The 19794-nt window shown below is 37.2% G+C and overlaps 1 protein-coding gene across 4 annotated transcripts in view; it reads right to left on the bottom strand.

The window, feature by feature from the left end:
- The window catches only part of LOC150104961 (E3 ubiquitin-protein ligase Siah1-like), a 94422-nt gene that overhangs the window by 46583 nt on the left and 28045 nt on the right, over positions 1–19794 (bottom strand). For all 4 annotated transcript variants that reach the window (XM_090396068.1, XM_090396065.1, XM_090396066.1 and 1 more), the window contains exon 4: positions 11013–11145. In XM_090396068.1, the coding sequence (XP_090252194.1) occupies positions 11013–11145 (133 nt within the window). The remainder of the gene's footprint in view (positions 1–11012; positions 11146–19794) is intronic.

Raw genomic sequence — 19794 nt, 5'->3', positions numbered from 1 at the left:
ATTTGATAATACTGTTTTTAACTGTATATATGAAAAATTGGTAATATAAAAAATGTTTGCTGTTTTCAATTTTTTTTTTTTTTTTTACAAATATTACATGAAAACTGAATTCTTCATTACTATACGTCATACCTCTATTACTATTAAACTTCAAATAAAAAAAATAAAATAAAAAATTTAATTTTATACAAATGAAAGTAAAATTTAAATAGTTTTTAAATAAAAGTTAATAGTTTATAACTTTACTTGAGTCTTTACTTAATTTTGTTTCATAAGTCTTATGAAACAAAATTAGATCACACCTATTATCACTATTAATATCATTCCTATGCAGCCAACTCTCATTATAATGATCTCAATGGGACAAAAGGAAGAATTAGTGATAGTAGATAGTTGGATACAGTAAATTTCGTTTAGCATATCACTGATACTATGAAAATGTTTGTCAATGACTTTTCAGTAGTTTGTTAAAGTGAAAGTTGGCAGCCACTTGCTATGTTGTCTACAGCACAATTTTAAATATTAATTACAAATTATCTGCCAAAGGTCATGAATGTGTTCATATTTAAAATTGCGCTGAAGACAACCTAGCAAATGTTTGCACATCTATTTCAGGTTCATCTAGGATGGGTAACCATTCTGGATTTCATGAAAAAGGAATTTTGTAAAATAGAACCTGTAATAAAGCTGTGAATGTTGCAACTCTAATATCATTTGTTATATTTCAGCAATGGACAGATGGCCTCACGAAAGTACGAATGACTCATTCATTCATGATCACAGGTTCTTAGTTATGCTTAAATTGTTCTTCATTACAATGTAACAGGACTGCAATTATAATTATTCACAGTATTATTTATTAAGAAAAAATCATCAAATTCCTGCCATGTACCCTCAAGGGGTTTACAGGATATGATAGTACTACATGAAAAATTTACATCATTAATAACTTCCTATCTACAATTTTCCTCCAAATCAGCCTGTTACTTGTCAAGACTCCAACATTATCAGATCTTATATTTCTATCGTCTAAGGCACTTTGTACCGTATCAATCCACCTTCCTCTGGGTCGTTTTACTGCCAACCTGGCAGAGAACATTTGTTTTGCTAATCTTTCTTCGCCCATTCTGTTTAAGTGACCATACCACCTGAGATTAGGTCTGCTAACGCATTCCTGGATGCTGACAACATCAAGTTCTTTCTTAATATCCTCGTTTTTAATATGATATTGCCATTGATGCCATCTGTTCACGCCTCTAATCTTTCTCAGGACTCTCATATCTGCGGTCTCTAGTCTTTGGTCAAATGTCTTACTTCTGACCCAGCTCTCAGATAAATAAGTTAAAACTGGTTTGAAAAACTGTCTTGTATACAGCTAATTTAGTGTTCCAACTAATTTCTCTCTTATTCCATATGAATTTATTCCGAAATGAAGGAGAGTGTTGTATGGTGACTCGTTATTAAGAGGGGTAATAGATGGGAGTGTAACTAAATCGTACTTACCGGGTGCGAAATTTAAGGATGTAAGTGAGAGCATTAGAGTGCAAAAACAGAGGGTGAAAGAAATAACAATTGTGGCTGGTACGAATGAATTGAAAGGTGATAAATTTTTTATGAGAGGACTTGAAAGTATTGTTAAAGGTAGCGAAAGAAAAGAGTGACAGAGTTAGAATGGTGAGTCTGTTACCGCGGTATGACAGAGAGGAGTTTAGAAGGAGGGCCATAATTGCAAATGATATTATGCGCAGGTTATGCGGACGGTGTGGTGTGGAATTTGTGGACGTGTGGAATGAGTTTGATGGGCGAAAGGACTTATACAAGATGGATGGCCTGCATTTGAATGGACTTGGTGTGCGTAGACTGGAAAAAGTGTTGCTGAATGAAGTGAAAATGGATGTGCAGAACCAGGGAAACTAGAACTACCAAGGAGGGGGGGGAAGTGGATATCCAGACATCAGTGAGACAGTTGAGTGTAAAAATGTATATAATGTACCTGAGCCAGCAATAAGGACAAAAAATGGGAATGGGATATTTAGAATAACGCATCAAGATAGGGGTGGGACAAAGGGAACACTGCAATTTATGTACACTAATGCCAGGAGTATTAGGAACAAGAAGGAAGAATTTTTGGCCTTGATTGGCTCTTCCTGGCCACAGGTTATTGGCATTAGTGAAACATGGCTGACGGAAGATGATATAGTTAGTGGGATAGAATGTGTAGGTTATAGTATGTTTAGGAGGGACAGAGAGAATAAAATTGGGGGAGGGGTGTTATTGATGATAGCTGATGAACTGCAACCAAGGAGAATTGAAGTATTGCAGGATAGTGAAAGGAGCTCATTTGAGGCTATTTGGTGTGAGATTGATACTGGCAGAATAAAATATACAGTTGGGTGCTGCTATAGACCAGGTGATGGAATAGATGGTGGAGATGGTATGCATAAACAAATTGATGAAATGAGTGGAAGGAGGGTAATTATTATGGGGGATTTCAACTATGGTAACATTGATTGGAAGGAGGAGAGGACACATGTGAGGAAGGAAATGGATTTTATTCAGTTATTAAGGGATAACTATCTGAAACAGCATGTAATTGAAAATACTAGGGGTGTGAGAGTGCTTGACCTGGTAATAGTATCTGAGAATTTGACTGTAATGAATATGACCATGTTGCCACCTATTGGTGAGAGTGATCATAAGGTCTTGACCTGGGAGGTGGCTAAAGGTGTGAAATTTGTGATTAAGACAGGGTATATGTGGAATTACCGTGCTGGCAAGTATGACAAGCTTAGGAGATTGCTTGGATCAGTGCCATGGCATGTACAACTGCAAGGGCTCGACGTCGATAGAGCATGGGAAGTGATCAAAGAGCATTTACAGGAGGTTATGGCTGATTGTATACCTAAGGTCCGAATAGTGAAATAAGGAGAGGTTAAATGGATGAATAACACCATTAAGCTTGAGCTGCAAAAAAAGAAACAACTATGGAGGGAATTTAAAGAAAGGGGTGACCTGCAGGCACACGAACGGTATAAAGTACAGGCCAGAAGGGTAACGAGTGCGGTAAAAACAGCAAAAGCCGATTATGAAAGGAAACTAGCTATGCAAGCAAAAGAGAATCCCAAACAGTTCTTTAAATATGCTACAAGCAAGAAAAAAACTGTACATGGCAAAATGATTTTAAGGAATGACAATGGTAAAGAGTTCACTGAACCAGTCGATATAGTGGAGTTATTGAGCGCGCACTTTGCAAAAGTATATCATCCAGGTGGTGACGTTGAAAAAATGAAGGGACCATTAGTTTATATGGGAATTGTGATGAATGAAGTGGAGGTGAATAGTCTATTACAGAACCTTAATGTGAATACATCTGTGGGATTGGATGGTATACCGGCACGGGTCTTGCATGAAGCGTCTAATGAATTATCAGTGCCCTTGACCATGTTGTTTAATCTGAGTCTCAGGTCTGGCTTAGTCCCGAAGGCGTGGAAAGAGGGGAAAATAGTTTCACTGCATAAAGGAGGATCCAAGACTATGGTTGCAAATTACCGACCGATCAGCATATCAGGAGTCGTTGTCAAGGGAAAAATACAGGAATGGATTGATGAAAATGAGATACTGTACAGAGGACAGCATGGCTTTGTGAAGGGTAGATCATGCCTCAGTAACTTGCTCAAGTTTTATAACAAGGTGACGGCTGAACTGGATAAGGGAAATGGGTTTACAGTGATACTGCTGGACCTGGCAAAGGCGTTTGACAGGATACCACATGGAATTCTAATCCGTAAACTACAACATATGGGAATGGATATAGGGTTGGTGAGATGGATAGCTGGGTGGTTGATGGAGAGATATCAAAGAGTAGTTTATTCAGGAGTAGAGTCCAAAAAACGGCCTGTGACTAGTGGTGTGCCACAGGGTTCTGTTCTTGGACCACTACTGTTTAATCTGTTCATTAACGATATAGGGAAGGGTCTAAGTGGGACAGTTCATTTGTTCGCTGATGATGCAAAGTTGGGTAGGGTGATAGTGAATGCAGAAGATGTCAAAGTCTTGCAAGATGACTTAGATAGATTGGAGTTCTGGACTAAGGAGAATGGATGTCAATTTAATGTGACAAAATGTAAGGTTATGCATTTCGGAGTGAAAAGATTAGCAGCAGTATACCACATTGGTGGAACTGTACTCCAAGAGATTGATGAGGCCAGGGACTTGGGAGTGTTGGTGGATAGGGAGATGAAGTTTAGGGGGCACATTGCGAAAGTAACTAAATCAGCTCATCAACTCACTTGGTTGTTGAAAAATACCTTGACGAGCAGAGAAAAACAAGTTATTGTACCTCTGTACTGAGCCCTGATAAGACCTCATCTCGACTACTGTGCCCAGATTTGGTCACCTTGGTTCCTTCTTGATGGGGAGGAGGTTGAGAGGATCCAGAGGCGAGTGACTAAGATGATAGCAGGTCTATGGAATGAACCATATGAGAACAGGTTGAAGATTTGTGGGTTGCAGAAACTAGTTGATAGGCGGAAAAGGGGAGACATGATTGAGACATTCAAATTGCTAAAAGGATTCTATAGGATTAATTCAGATGATATTTTTGAGATCAGGACTGGTGGTGGGAGAACTAGGGGACACCCATGGAAGCTGGGCAAGAGCGTGGTTAGCAGGGGTGTTAGAGCTGGGTTCTTTACTTTTAGAGTGGTAAATGAGTGGAATAAGCTGCCAGAGTCTGTTGTGGGTGCTATGACAGTGAGCGAGTTCAAGGCAAGGTATGATAGATACTGTGAGAATGTTGAACAGCTGCGTGAACATGATGTTTAGGGCCTCCCTCGATGAGTCTAAGGACTCCTGGAGTAGCCCGTGGTAGTAATAATAATAATAATTTATTCAATTGACTTATTCAATTCAATTGACCAGTTTTGTTGATTCTGCTGTTTATTTCATTATTTAACTTACCATCTTCACTAAAAATCGTGCCTAAGTAGCTGAAATGTTTTACTTGTTCCACAGGTTATCCATTCACAACGCAGTTGACATTTTCAATGATTCTGCTTATTTTCATTGTTTTTGTCTTTTTAATGCTGACCTACATATCATATCTATTACAACAGTTATTCAATTTAGTCATAGAATCTTGCAAACTTGTAGCGGATTTATTTAGAAGTATAACATCATCAGCATAAAGCAAAGAGCTGACATTAACATCTCCAATTTTGATATCAGGTTTAATACCACTTTCCTTCATAATGGGATCCATATAGATAATGAATAACAGAGGGGATAATGTACATCCTTGTCTCACACCAGATTTAACATTAAACCATCTTCCTGTACTTCCTTCAATTCTAACTGCTGATTTACAACTCAAATAAAGACTAAGTATTGCTTGATATAATGCCCCCATTGACCCCATATAACTGTAGTGTGTTGAATAGCTTCTCTCTTGGCACCTTGTCATATGCATTTTCCAGATCGACAAAACTTAAATACAGATCTTTGTTATATTCCCATGATTTCTCCACTGTTTGTCGTAAAGTGAAGATCTGATCCTGACAGCCTCTATTTGGCCTGAATCCAGCTTGTTCTTCACTAAGCTTTTTTTCCGCAATTCTTCTTAACCATTTCTCAAGTATACTTGCATAAATCCTACCAGGCACACTCAGTAGGGAAGGGAAATACCTCTGTAATTCTCACATTCAGTTTTATTTCCCTTTTTATATGTGGGTACCTATGAGAGCTCTACTCCAATCATTGGGAATTCATCCCTCTGTCCAGGACTTCTGAACTATGCGGTGCAGCCACTGTAAGACTTTTATACCACCATACTTCAGCAATTGTCGTCAAATATCATCTACACCTGCTGTCTTTCCACATTTCAAGCCTTTTGATAGCTTTTTCTACTTCAAGTATGGATATGTATTCCTGCCTGTATGCTGTTGAGTATTTTTCACCACTGTGCTATCACTGCTTGTTTCATTTAGCAATTTTTCGAAGTTACACAGTTTTACACAGTGTTTAGCTTTCTTACATTTGTCTCTGTATTCTCTAAGAGAGCACAAGCTGACTTATTTGCCAGGAACTTTTGATCTGCTTTCTTCTTTTCCTTCACTGCCTCTTTACCTTCCTGTGTCCACCATGGAGTTCTGACTTTTCTATCCTTGGAGACAACCTCACCACATGCCTCTGGCTGAATCAATCAGGGTTTTCTTCAAGGCTTGCCACTGAATCTCCAAGGTTTGGTTCCTGTTCTCAAACTCTTTCATTTTTGATTCAATAACCTTTGTGTATTTTAGTCTACAGTTCACAACTGAGAGCTCCTCAACTTTCATTTGCTTAAAACTTTCTTACATGTTATTCTTTTCATATGAAATTCAATTTTATCCTGCTCAAGACTAAATAGTGATCCCTTCCAATTTCAAATCCTCTGTACACTCTGGTGTCCTGCACCAGGGAGAAAACATCACTATCAACAATAACATAGTCAATGAGACTTTTCTTATTCCTTGCCTCTTCTCTCCATGTCCTGAGCAGAAATCCAACAAGTATTTGCCATTATTATTAGCTTTGCTCTTTTCTCCAAATTTTCCCAAAATATTTTTATATGTCTGACAATCATTTCCTACTCAGCTATTTAGATCCCCAACAAGGACTAACTTTCCTTTTTTATTGTGTCAATTGCTTTCTCTAAAGCCTCAAAAAATTCCTCCACCTCTACCTTAGTAGAGTTTTCTGTGGGACCATAGGCACAAATAAGTCTCATTGTCCAGTTCCCCCATTCTAATATTTGCCCACATCACTCTACTTGAGACTGCCTGCCATTCAAGAAGATTAGCCTCATATTTAGTGTTGAATACTATGGCTACTCCTTCTTTGACAAATCCTTGATTGTCATTGCCTGAATATAACATTTTGTATTTATTGCTCAGAAAGATTTCACCAGTTTTTGTCTTTTTTGTTTCAGTCACCCCTATTATGTTAATCTGGTACTTATCTAATTCCTCAGCTAGCTCCATTTCTTGGCCAATCAGGCTTCTTATGTTGATAGTTCTGATCTTTAACTCTGGTGATGTTAAGTTGCGGTCTGTTTTCAGATTTTTTCCAGTAGCTGACTTTCTGCTGTTTGTCCTGGTTCCCTGGAAAAAACAACGGGGGTCTTGTTTAACCTGGCGATGCCTCAGCCAGCAAGAAATTTTGTCATGTTGTGCCATAATTTTGTATTTTGGTTTAAGCCAATAAGAATACGATTTGGTCAGCTAAATCCCAAATTGCCAACCCATCCTCGTCCATTCAGTATCCAGGTAGATACCCAACAAGGTGCACCACGAGAAGGTGAGGATTGGACATTAGGTCAGAAGCCCTGGTCGGTTCTCCGCAATCCTTTAAATGGAGGTTTTATGTTTTAAGTGGAGACCTCCTTTATGTTTAAGTTTCCTCTCATTTCAGTCAAATACATGCTAAACGAAATGATAAAAAATAATTATGGGTAGGACTACTTCTATCAATATCATTGATTATCATAGATTATTTAATAACAAACAATTCCTTCTAAATAGCTATGTGGCTCAGGTGCACTTCTCCCACAGATATACATATTAGGAAAATACAGGAAAATAATGTTTTCGTTTGTGAATTCCTAATATTGCCATCCTAGGTTCACCTCAAGTGTCTGACATTATGGAGAAGTCAACAACGGAATTATTGACTTATCTATATTCTTGTAGATAGGCTTACACATTGTTAACACATGACTATTAAATTATTTAAGGAATTTACAACGTATACTGGAATATTAATTAAAAGAAACTTTAATAAATACCTCCTATATTTCGGCAATGTCACATTGCCATCTTCATGGGAACATACAACTATGAAACTATGACATGTGCACTACAAAAAGCAAATGAAGCAGAAGAGAGAAAGTCCTAGAGTTCTTTCACCAGTACAGCCACTCTGGGCTTGCAGACTATGCTCTGATACCCACCAAAGAATACGTTGCAAGAAAGCCACGTTAATACACGCATCAAATTTATATATGAACGATTGTTCAGGGAATTAGCCTCAGCTCTAAAAAACTTTCCAAACCTCAACAAATTTGGGTGCATGAGACTGCCCGAAATTTGGGAAGCTTGCATCTTGAGAACTTCAGCTGAACAGCCAAGACAACCCAATATAGCCCGCTATATTGGGTTGTTCTTCCTAGAGCTAGAGTCCTAAAAATGCCCCCTGCTAGGGGGGGGGCATCTTTAGGACTAGGAACAACAGTAGTTTTCTCTCTTCTGCTTCATTTGCTTTTTGTAGTGCCTGAGTGCATCATAGTTGTATGTTCCCATGAAGATGGCAATGTGACATTGCCAAAATATAGGAGGTATTTATTAAAGTTTCTTTTAATTAATATTCAGTATATGTTGTAAATTCCTTAAATAATTTAATAAACTTATCTATATTGTTGAACAATAATCCAATGAGTTGCAGGTTTCTAAAAATTTATTGCTGGTTTACTAGGGAGAAAAGACATTATATGAATGTTGTTCACACAAAGTGAAAATCATGCCGAAACTATAACCCACTGATCTACACAAATAAACCAACTATAATGCTTCTAATGTTCTGAGTCACAGAAATTATCCTCACTGGCATGAAGCCTTCCATTCCCTATTCTACCCAAAATTTTAATAAATTTTGAGAACCCTAGATTAGTTCTTGGCCCATGCTGAAGCATGAAATAAATGCAAAACAACCATCAGCAACTCCAAATTTGACTTCATAAAGGACAATAGCAGAAAACTCGCCTCCTGTCCAAACAGAAGTCATGTGCCTTCTGGTCAGTTGCACCATCGGATGCAACCTGCTGAGCTGTACTTACACCTCGTTCATCTTGATGTTATCGCTGTTATAGCACTTAGAGGATAAAGCTAAGCTCCTGACATTACTTTTTTTCTTTCAACCCCCAGCATAGATGACCAAGGCAAATACCTTTGCCATGCTAAAAACTCAGCACCACATACATCTTGTGATTTTTCAATAAAAAGATATTAGAGGAATCTTAAACAACCTGAACACCAGCCACTAAAGTCTGGTCCCCAATTGTACTCAAACAACTGGTCAGATCATTTTACAAAGTAGAACTTGTCCTATACTGTCTCTACAATTTTCTGTACTCAAGCTAGCAAACACTTGGAAGCAAGCATGTATCAACCTATTTCAAAAAAGGGGAATTAAGTCTTTACCTATCTACCAACCAATTGCCACCACCTCAGTCCTTTCCAAAATAATTGAAGGAGGTCAACTCCTCAGCTAATCAACAACCGTTGGTATGGTTTTGTCAATCCAGATCTGCCGTTAGCCTTTTCATCACACACCACCGGACCATGTCATGGAAAGCACCAGAGAAATGTGCTGTCAGTCTCAACATTTCCAAAGCTTTTGATCATGTTCAGCATTGAGACTAGCTAAACAAATTGCCATCCTTTAGTCTACCTGCCACTGTAACTGGATAGCCAGCATTCTCTCTGGTCAATCACTGCAGTCGTCGTGGAGGGGACCAGTCACTATAAGCTTTACTACAAATGCAGGAACGCTTCAGGTTTCTGTTCTATCACCTACCCTCTTTCTTAAATACAAAAACAACCTACTCTTAATCACCACTAAACATATCTACAGCTTTGGTCATGATAGTATATGCAGTCATCCTACTCCTGACAAACCATGTAGTACTCAGAGATGGCAAGAGTCAAGATCATCTACAACCAATGTCTTAAACACTTATCTCCATACAATACTTCAATAGGATGAATTTAATCTGATCACCTTCACTTCCATCAAAACAGTCTTGCCTTTCCTCTCACAAAAGGGATCTAACTCACCATCCCTTACCCAAACCTCAGTATTACACACAAATCACTAGACAGGATCAATTCTCTCTCTCTGTCTCTCTCTCTCTCTCTCTCCTTGGACTGAGATATACTTCTGGCCTCTCCTGACATAAGCACATCATATCAAAAGCTTTCTCAGCCTCTAAAAACACTAGCTTTCTTTTCTGTTCAAGATGCCACTTTTTACCCACCTAGCCACTAACTATACAAATCCAATATGCCTATCCTTAGAATATTGTACACATGTTTGAGATAGGGCATCTAAAAAGTCCCTAAAAATTCTTAGATGATCCCTCCTTCATACTCACTTCAACCTCTATCAGAGATGCACTGTTTCAGTTCTGTAGCTCTTCCATGGTCACTGCTCAACTGAACTGGCAACTATTATTACTTTTTTATACTTTATTTACCTACTCAAATCTTCAAGGAAAATGCTGACAGAGTTCTTCTTTCTGAATTCTCACCTGTACCTTACACATGGCACTAATGTGCTATAGGCTCTACCATCCCTCATGTATGGAATAAATACAAAATGCTCATTTTAGAGGAGCTGAAGGTAATCTAATGACTAACACAACACCTGTGTGGAGCCCAAGGATTCATTGCAGACTCATGTCATTTTGGAAATGCATGCTATTTACATTCCACATTAAATTTTCTAAAAATAATTTTTTTTTCAACAATGGTGTGAAATATAGTCATGCTTTTGGCAGAGTCAATTGCCATGCAAGTTGCTGTCAGCTTGTTTGATTGGGCAGATAGCATCGTTGTTCTCAAACCAAAAAAAAGTTATAAGGTCCGAGTCCCACTGTGAGCATGGATGTTTTTGAATATCTTTAAGTGATAGATAAATTTCACTGCCTAATGAGAGACCAAAATCCTGTTTACCAAAGCCATGAAGTTACTTTTAAAAAAAATTCCACATTGGGTCTTGAGAACAGGATTTCCAAATTATCTAACTCATAGCCCACCATAATAGCTGTACCTTCTGGGAGTGGATTTTGCAATAAGTAGATGAAATAAGGAAAAAAAAATTTGCAAATAGGAATTCATATTTTATCTCCAACTGCAATGATAACCTAAAAGTAAAGAAGTAGGAATGAAACAAAGAAAATAAGAGTAACAATTTCTTTTCACCTAAATTCACATGTTTCTTCATGATCACATTTATCTGTGTGAAGCAGCTGGGCCTTACAACCAGAAGCTGAATACTTGCAAGGAAACATTACAGTACTGGCAACCTTCTCCATTGCTAAATTACGAATATTACCTACAGAAAAGAAATTCACAAAAACATTTAAGCAATTATACAGTTTTTAAGTACATATTACATGTGAAATATAAATTTTATATAATTTGTCCAAGTAGAATAACATGCAACATGAAAATATTTTTATACAAAATGTTCTCTTCTCTCTACATAAACAAATTTCTTGAAATACTATAATCAACCTCAAATAGAATTGTACATCATACTTCTTGTTAAATTCCTCTGAAACATAATCCATTCAACCCACAAGAAAAATCTGCTCCTTACTTCTTTAATGAACACACTTACTCAGCTTCCACAGATCATCTCTTGCTCTTTTCCATTTTATGGTGGAATGAATAATTTTCCATATATACATCCTATAAGAATCCCTCCTCAACCTGTGCAACCAATGGTCTCAATATATCTCTAGCCAACATTCCATACTCACAATATTACTTCGTTATCTATCACTGCCTCTTCACTGCAACTCAAATCCAGGTATTAAATCAAGGTCCTTTATACCAGAACAGTAATCTCTGTTCCCTATTCATCTGTGTCCTTGGTGCAAAGTATCCCCTTTTTTTTCTTCTAACATCTTTCAAGTACTTAATCTGAACTTCCACTCTGTCTACTCAACTGCATGAATGGAACATGGTTCCCAATATAAATTATTCTCCCAAATATCCAAACATCGAATTAACTGATCAAGGAAGAAATTTCGCAATAGTGAACTGGATTATGAGGTGGTGACTGTTGAGGTAGAGAAGGAAAGAGTCTATTTTGTCAAAGACATATTGCCAAATAGAGAACACATCAATCTATCTTAATCAAATAGAAGGTTTGAGACTGGCAGTAGTATCAAGAGCATGTTTTTCAAAATGCTCCATAGAGAAATTGGCCATGGGGGTGGGGGATCATGGAAGTACCTTCTATCTGTTTATATAAGGTGCCCTTATATATTAAAGACCTGAGTTTTTTTTAAGAACTTCGGGAGTTCAAGATGTGATATTTTTTAAGACACCTTATTAATGTTTTTTTTCTGACACTTAGGATCATAATCTAGCAGTTTATAAGTGGTGCAGTCTCTGAGCAGAACATTCATTTTCTGATTACAATCAGTTGAATTAAGGACAACAGTAGCATCACCTTTATCAGCTCTAGTAATAATTACATTGTTGTCTATGCAGTTTACATAGTGTGTGGAGCTGGCTATTTGAGAGATTTCTTTTTGGCAGCGACATCTGTGATAAGATGTTAGCTATGTTGAGCCTGATATTAGAAAGTAAGTTGTGCATACCATGCTCTATGTGCCACAGTGTGCCTTTTAGTGTGCCCCTGGTCACATGCTTGTGACCAGGGGCACACTAAAAGCAGTTTCATCAAGTCTTTTTGATGACAGGTTAACAACAACAACTTGCAGCGGCTGAATTTGCAGCTGTGAAGAACTATAAAGATTATTAAATTTTCTAATATGTTTATGTTTTATCTTATGAAATTCTTTACAGGCAGATTTCTCAGAAATATCAAACAGAATACTCCATAGTTGGGAGTTGAGAATAACTTGAAGAGAGTTAACAGCTGTATTAACAGTAGATAATTCAGCACAAATAGTAGTGATTTGTTCAAGAAGCAAACCAAAGATGGTGTGTCTGTACATGTGGAGAACTTTAAGTGAATGAAATTTTGCTTTAAACTTAACATGGGTAGGTATAATTCCATTGTCTCTACACCTTTTAAAGAAGGCCAGCCAATTAAGTTCCCAGGATAAATGTAGCTTCCACTTATAACAGCACCCATAGAGGGTGCCTCTCTTAAGACTTCAGTCTTCATTTAGCCTAATTTCATTTCTTTCACTTATTGTTTCTTGTGTCTAGTGGCTGAATTTTGTGTTATTGCAATTTTAACATTGTATTCCTGAAGATATCTCTTTGTCTGAGACTGAATACTGAAAAAATTAAACCTGCTGTTTGTGCTGTAATTATTCCATTAAAATGTATCAACACCTAAGCCTAAATACTCATCAGGAGAATAAATACTACGAGGGTGGTCGGAAAAGCTCTCGGCCTCGACCATAGATGGCAACACCATCGGCACATTTTTTTTTTTTTCTAAGTGGGTACACCTGTCATAAGCAGACATGAGTGATGCAAGTCATTCTATCAAGTAGTTTGTTTTATATAGCTGTCTGAAGCAAAAGTGTTGTCTGTATCCCTTGAAATGGATAAAATTGAGTATCGCGTGGTTATAAAATTCTTTGTAAAAGAAGGTTTAACGCCAAAAGAAATTAATTCGAAGTTCATAAAAGTTTATGGGCACCCTTCTTCTTCGTTTTCAACAATTAAGAAATAGGTTGCCAAGTTTAAATGTGGCCGTACCAGCCTTGAAGATAATCCACGTGAAGGACATCCAAAAAGTGTAACAACACCAGCAATCATTGATCAAGTGCATGATATAGTATTGGATGACCAGCGAGTCAAAGTGTGTGAAATTGCAGAGACTATAGGCATTTCAAAAGAATGTGTAGGATATATATTGTATGAAGAAGTGCAGACGAAAAAGCTTTGCGCAAGATGGGTGCCGCACTTGCTCATAGCAGATCAAAAATGCACTCTCATGAAAATCTCTGAACAGTGCTTGGAGCATTTTAACAAGAATAAAACTGATTTCGTGCATTGATTTATTACTATGGATGAGACTTGGATTCACATTACACACCAGAACCCAAACACCAATCAAAACAGTGTAAAGAAGCTGAGTTGTTCAGAGCAAAGAAGACAAAGTCAGTTCCCTCAGCAAGAAAGGTCATGGCATCGGTGTTTTGGGATGCTAAATTTTGTTTATTAATTATATTAAAAAGGGTAAAATAATAACTGGGAATATTATTCTGATCTTTTAACCAGACTAGAAGAAAAAATTCATGAGAAAAGACGCGGTTTGCAGAAGAAAAAAATCATCTTTCATCAGGACAATGCATCTGCCCACAAAGGTGTTTTGGCAATGGGAAAATTAAGGGATCTGCACCATGAATTGTTGGAACATCCACCCTATTCCCCAGATTTGGCTCCCTCTGACTTCTATCTCTTCCCAAAACTAAAACTCTTCCTTGCTGGTGTGTTTTTCTTTGATTCAAGAAGTGATTGGATGTGCAGAGGGGTATTTTGCAGATCTTACTGAGAACTGCTACAGCGACAGGATAATGGAGGTGGAGCATCACTGGAATAAATGTATTAGTCTTAAGGGAGATTAAGTTGAAAAATATATAAAAAAAATAATTTTGAAATTATAAATTCGCGTTTTCATTGTTAGGCCAAGAACCTTTTGGACCACCCTCACATGACATCAGTTAATGAATGGGAAGGATAGCAGCACTGCTGGGAAGTTTCGAAAAGATGCTTAAATAATGCTGCATCTGAATGTGTCAGTAGATTTCGAAGAACAAATAGGGTAGGAGTAAATTGGATATGCAACCTCATTAAGAAAGAGATCCATAAGAAGGATGATGTGGAAAGAATATTGTGACAACAAGTGTAAGAGGAATTATGAAATATATAATTTGCAGGCCAGATGAGTTACAAGTATTGTACAGAAAGGTAAGTTAGAGTATAAAAAGAAATTGGATGTGCAGGCTAAAGGCAAGGCAAAAGAATTTTATTATGCTGCATGTAAAGAAAAAATAAGTGTGGAAGAATAACTTCATTACAGACGATTTCCTGTGTAAGAAGCAGACACGATCGTCGTTCAGATAATGAGTGCTCACTTCGCTAAGATTATCAATTAGTCCATGTAACACAGCACAGTGTGCTACCATTACACTGAATGATGAGATAGAGGTGCATGAGAAGGAGGTTTTAGAGCTATGGAAATAATGTATGATAATTCCACTATACAAGGGTGTTGCAAAGACAACTATCAATCTATCAGTATCTCTGGAATGGTGGTGGTTAAAAATTATTTCACTTAGTTATAAATCAAATCAAAGATGCCAAGAAATTATATTCTTGTTTAATTCTTGATGTAAGTGTAAGTAAACAAAGTCTGCAAGTGAAGTATCTTCATGACTAGGCTACCTGTATATAGAAGTGACTTCACATTAATTGCCTTAGTATCCCATAATGGGGTGCTTAAGGGTCAAAGCTGTATAACTGAGAGGAGACCTCCACATAGCCTTTAAAGGAATGCAGAGAACCGACCAGGGCTTCTGACCTAATGTCCAATCCTCACCTTCTCGTGCTGCACCCTGTTGGGTAACTACTTTGATACTGAACTAACGAGGATGGGCTGGCAATTTGGGATTTAGCCAACCAAATTGTATTCTTATTGGTTAAACCAAAATAAAAAATGATGGTACAACACGACAAAATTTCATGCAGGCTGGGGCGTCGCCCGGTTAAACAAGGCCCCCGTTGTTTTCGCCAGGGAACCAGGGCAAACAGCGAAAAGTCAGCTACTGGAACAAATCTGAAAACAAACCCCAACTCAACATCACCAGAGTTAAAGATCGGTACTATCAACGTAAGAAGCCTGAATGGCAAAGAAATGGAGCTAGCTGAAGAATTAGATAAGTACCAGATCGACATAATAGGGGTGAATGAAACAAAAAAGACCAAAACTGGTGAGATCTTTCTGAGCAATAAATACAAAATGTTATATTCAGGCAATGACAATCAAGGAAAAGAAGGAGTAGCCATAGTATTCAACACTAAATATGAGGCTAATCTTCTTGAATGGCAGTCAGTCTCAAGTAGAGTAATGTGGGCAAATATGAGAATGGGGAACTGGACAATGAGACTTATTTGTGATTATGGTCCCACAGAAGGTTCTACTAAGGTAGAAGTGGAGGAATTTTTTGAGGCTTTAGAAAAAGCAACTGACACAATGAAAAAGGAAAAGTTTGTCCTTGTTGGGGATCTAAATAGCACAGTAGGAAATGATTGTGAGACATACAAAAATATTTTGGGAAAATTTGGAGAAAAGAGCAAAGCTAATAATAATGGTAAATATCTGTTGGATTTCTGCACAGGACATGGACTGGTTATTACTAACATCATGTTCCAACAGAAAAATGTGCACAAATTCACATGGAGAGAAGAGGCTAGGAATAAGAAAAGTCTCATTGACCATGTTATTGTTGATAGTGATATTTTCTCCCTGATGCAGGACACCAGAGTGTACAGAGGATTTGAAATTGGAATTGATCACTATTCAGTCTTGAGCAGGATAAAATTGAATTTCATATTCAAAAGAATAACATGCAAGAAAGTTTTAAAGCGAATAAAAGTTGAGCAGCTCTCAGATGTGAACTGTAGACTAAAATACAGAAATATTATTGAAAAGAAAATGAAAGATTTTGAGAACAGGAATCAAACCTTGGAGATTCAGTGGCAAACTCTGAAGAAAACATTGATTGATTCTGCCAGAGAGGCATGTGGTGAGGTTGTGTGCAAGGATAAAAAAATTAAAACTCCCTGGTGGACACAGGAAGTTAAAGAGGCAGTGAAGGAAAAGAAGAAAGCATATCAAAAGTTCCTGGCAAATAAGTCAGCTTTTACTCTTACAGAATACAGAGACAAATGTAAGAAAGCTAAACAGTGTGTAAAACTAGCTAAACAGAAGTCATGGGAGGACTTTGGCAAGAATATAGAAAATAAATATCAAGAAGGTGGCAAAATATTCTGGAGGTTGTTGAAGAAGCTTAGGAATGGAGGAAAGAGTGCTGTAAAAGGAATTAGAGATGATAAAGGTGACATGAAAACAGGAGAAAAAGATATCCTTGAAGTATGGAGTAATTACTTTGAAAAACTGCTAAATGAAACAAGCAGTGATGACAGCACAGTGATAAAAAACACTGACCAGGCATGCAGTCAGGAATACATATCCATACTTGAAGTAGAAAAAGCCATCAAAGGGTTGAAATGTGGAAAAGCAGCAGGAGTAGATGATATTCGACCAGAAATGCTGAAGTATGGTGGTATAAGAGTCTTACAGTGGCTGCACTGCATAGTTCAGAAAGCCTGGACAGAGGGACGAATTCCCGATGATTGGAGTAGAGCTCTCATAGTACCCATATATAAAAAGGGAAATAAAACTGAATGTGAGAATTACAGGGGTATTTCCCTACTGAGTGTTCCTGGCAAGATCTATGCAAGTATACTTGAGAAACGGTTGAGAAGAATTGTGGAAGAAAAGCTTGGTGAAGAACAAGCTGGATTCAGGTCAAATAGAGGCTGTCAGGATCAGATCTTCACTTTACGACAAATAGTCGAGAAAGCATGGGAATATAACAAAGATCTGTATTTAAGTTTTGTCGATTTGGAAAAGGCATATGACAAGGTGCCAAGAGAGAAGCTATTCAATACGCTGCAGTTATATGGTGTCAATGGGGCATTATATCAAGCAATACTTAGTCTTTATTTGAGTTGTAAGTCAGCAGTTAGAATTGAAGGAAGTACAGGAAGATGGTATAATGTTAAATCTGGTGTGAGACAAGGATGTACATTATCCCCTCTGTTATTCATTATCTATATGGATCACATTATGAAGGAATGTGGTATTAAACCTGATATCAAAATTGGAGATGTTAATGTCAGCTCTTTGCTTTATGCGGATGATGTTATACTTCTAAATAAATCCGCTACAAGTCTGCAAGATTCTCTGACTAAATTGAATAGCTGTTGTAATAGATATGGTATGAAAGTCAGCAATAAAAAGACAAAGACAATGAAAATAGGCAAAATCATTGAAAATGTCAACTGTGTTGTGAATGGAGAACCTGTGGAACAAGTAAAACATTTCAGCTACTTAGGCATGATTTTTACTGAAGATGGTAAATTAAATATAGAAATAGACAACAGAATCAACAAAGCTGGTATGGTGGGAAGTCAATTAAATAAATTCATGTGGAATTAGAGAGATTTTAGTCAGAACACTAAATTAGCTATATACAAGACTGTGTTCAAACCAATTTTAACTTATGGATCTGAGAGCTGGGTCAGAAGTAAAACACTTGACCAAAGACTAGAGACCGCAGATATGAGAGTCCTGAGAAAGATTAGAGGCGTGAACAGATGGCATCAATGGCAATATCATATTAAAAACGAGGATATTAGGCAAGAACTTGACATTGTCAGCATCCAGGAATGCGTTAGCAGAGCTAATCTCAGGTGGTATGGTCACTTAAATAGAATGGGAGAGGAAAGATTTGCAAAACAAGTGTTCTCTGCCAGGTTGGCAGGAAAACGACCCAGAGGAAGACCAAGATATAGGTGGATTGATACGGTACCAAAGTGCCTTAGACAATAGAAATATAAGATCTGATAATGTTAGAGTCTTGACAAGTAACAGACTGATTTGTAGGAAAATTGTAGATAGGAAGTTAGTAATGATGTAATTTTTTCATGTAGTACTGTCATATCCTGTACACCCCTTGAGGGTACATGGCAGGAATTTGATGATGATGATGATGATGTATCCCATAATGCAAAGCATACATTCTGTTGGGTGTGTATAATGCTATGCATTATGTGAAGGACCACTACCCATACTAGTTTCGATCTTTACTGAGATCTCATCAGTGGGAGCCAGACTCAGAAGAGATACCAAGTTTGAAGTAATACAAAAGCCATATTTCCCATATACAACTAGTGAAAAGATATAACACTTTATTAAAATACTCTGGATTAGAGCCAGTTGTTGAAATATTTTTTAATTTGGTTATAAATTAAATTAAAGATATTTCATGTACAAAGTTTGTTTGCTTACACCAAGATAAAGGATTAAACAAGAGTATAATTTTCTGGCATCTTTACTTTGAAAAGGAGATGCATGGGTTTACTTGAAGGGAGGTCATGTATTAGCAATCTGTTCATATTTTATAATAATGTTATGGCTGAGTTACATAAAGGTAATGGATACACTGTGATTAGCCTTTGCTAAGGCTGTTTACATAAATTGGAGAATATGGGATTTTAATATAAACTGCTGAACAATAAGTGGCTGACAGACAGGTAATAGAAAGTGGTATATGGGGGAAGTGAATCCACCAGATTTAAGGTATTCAGTAATGTACTCCAGGTATCAGTTCTTAGATCACTGTTGTTCATTCTGTACATTAATGATATTGGGAAGGACCTGACAGGAGATGCTCAATTGTTTGCTGATGATGATGCAAAGATAGGTAGGGCAATAAGGAATGCTACTGATATACAACATTTACAGAGTGACTTGAATAATTTGAAACAGTGGGAAAATGATAATGGCTCCCAATTCAATGTAAAATTATGCATCACTTGTGTGATGAGATATCCAATGGCATATTAAATTGGTGGCATTATGCTTGGAGAAAATGTTATTGGTGGATAGGAATTTAAAGTTTTCAAAAGTCACATAGCAAAAAAAACAAAATGCAAATGCAGCTCAGAGAATGATTGTGATGTTAAAATGAACACTGAAACGTAAGAATATGGAAGTCATTTTGCCTCTTTATAAGGCCTTAATATGATTACATCTTGACTATGTAGTTATATAGGATATTGGTTGATGAAAATTGTTTGCTATATGGAAGGTAAGGAAAGGGGGGGGGATCCATGGAAAGTCAGTTTGAATATGGTTAAGAAAGGGATGACAGATTTTCTATCAGAACAGTGAGTGAGTGGAACAGTTTGCCTGTTG

This window comes from Typopeltis vanoorti, chromosome 7, assembly GCF_054136105.1.
Source record: "Typopeltis vanoorti isolate ZY-2024b chromosome 7, IOZ_Tvanoo_1.0, whole genome shotgun sequence".
In the NCBI taxonomy this organism is placed as follows: domain Eukaryota; kingdom Metazoa; phylum Arthropoda; class Arachnida; order Uropygi; family Thelyphonidae; genus Typopeltis; species Typopeltis vanoorti.
Note: the sequence above shows the minus strand (reverse complement) of the source record. Positions and strands in the feature narration are given on the sequence as shown.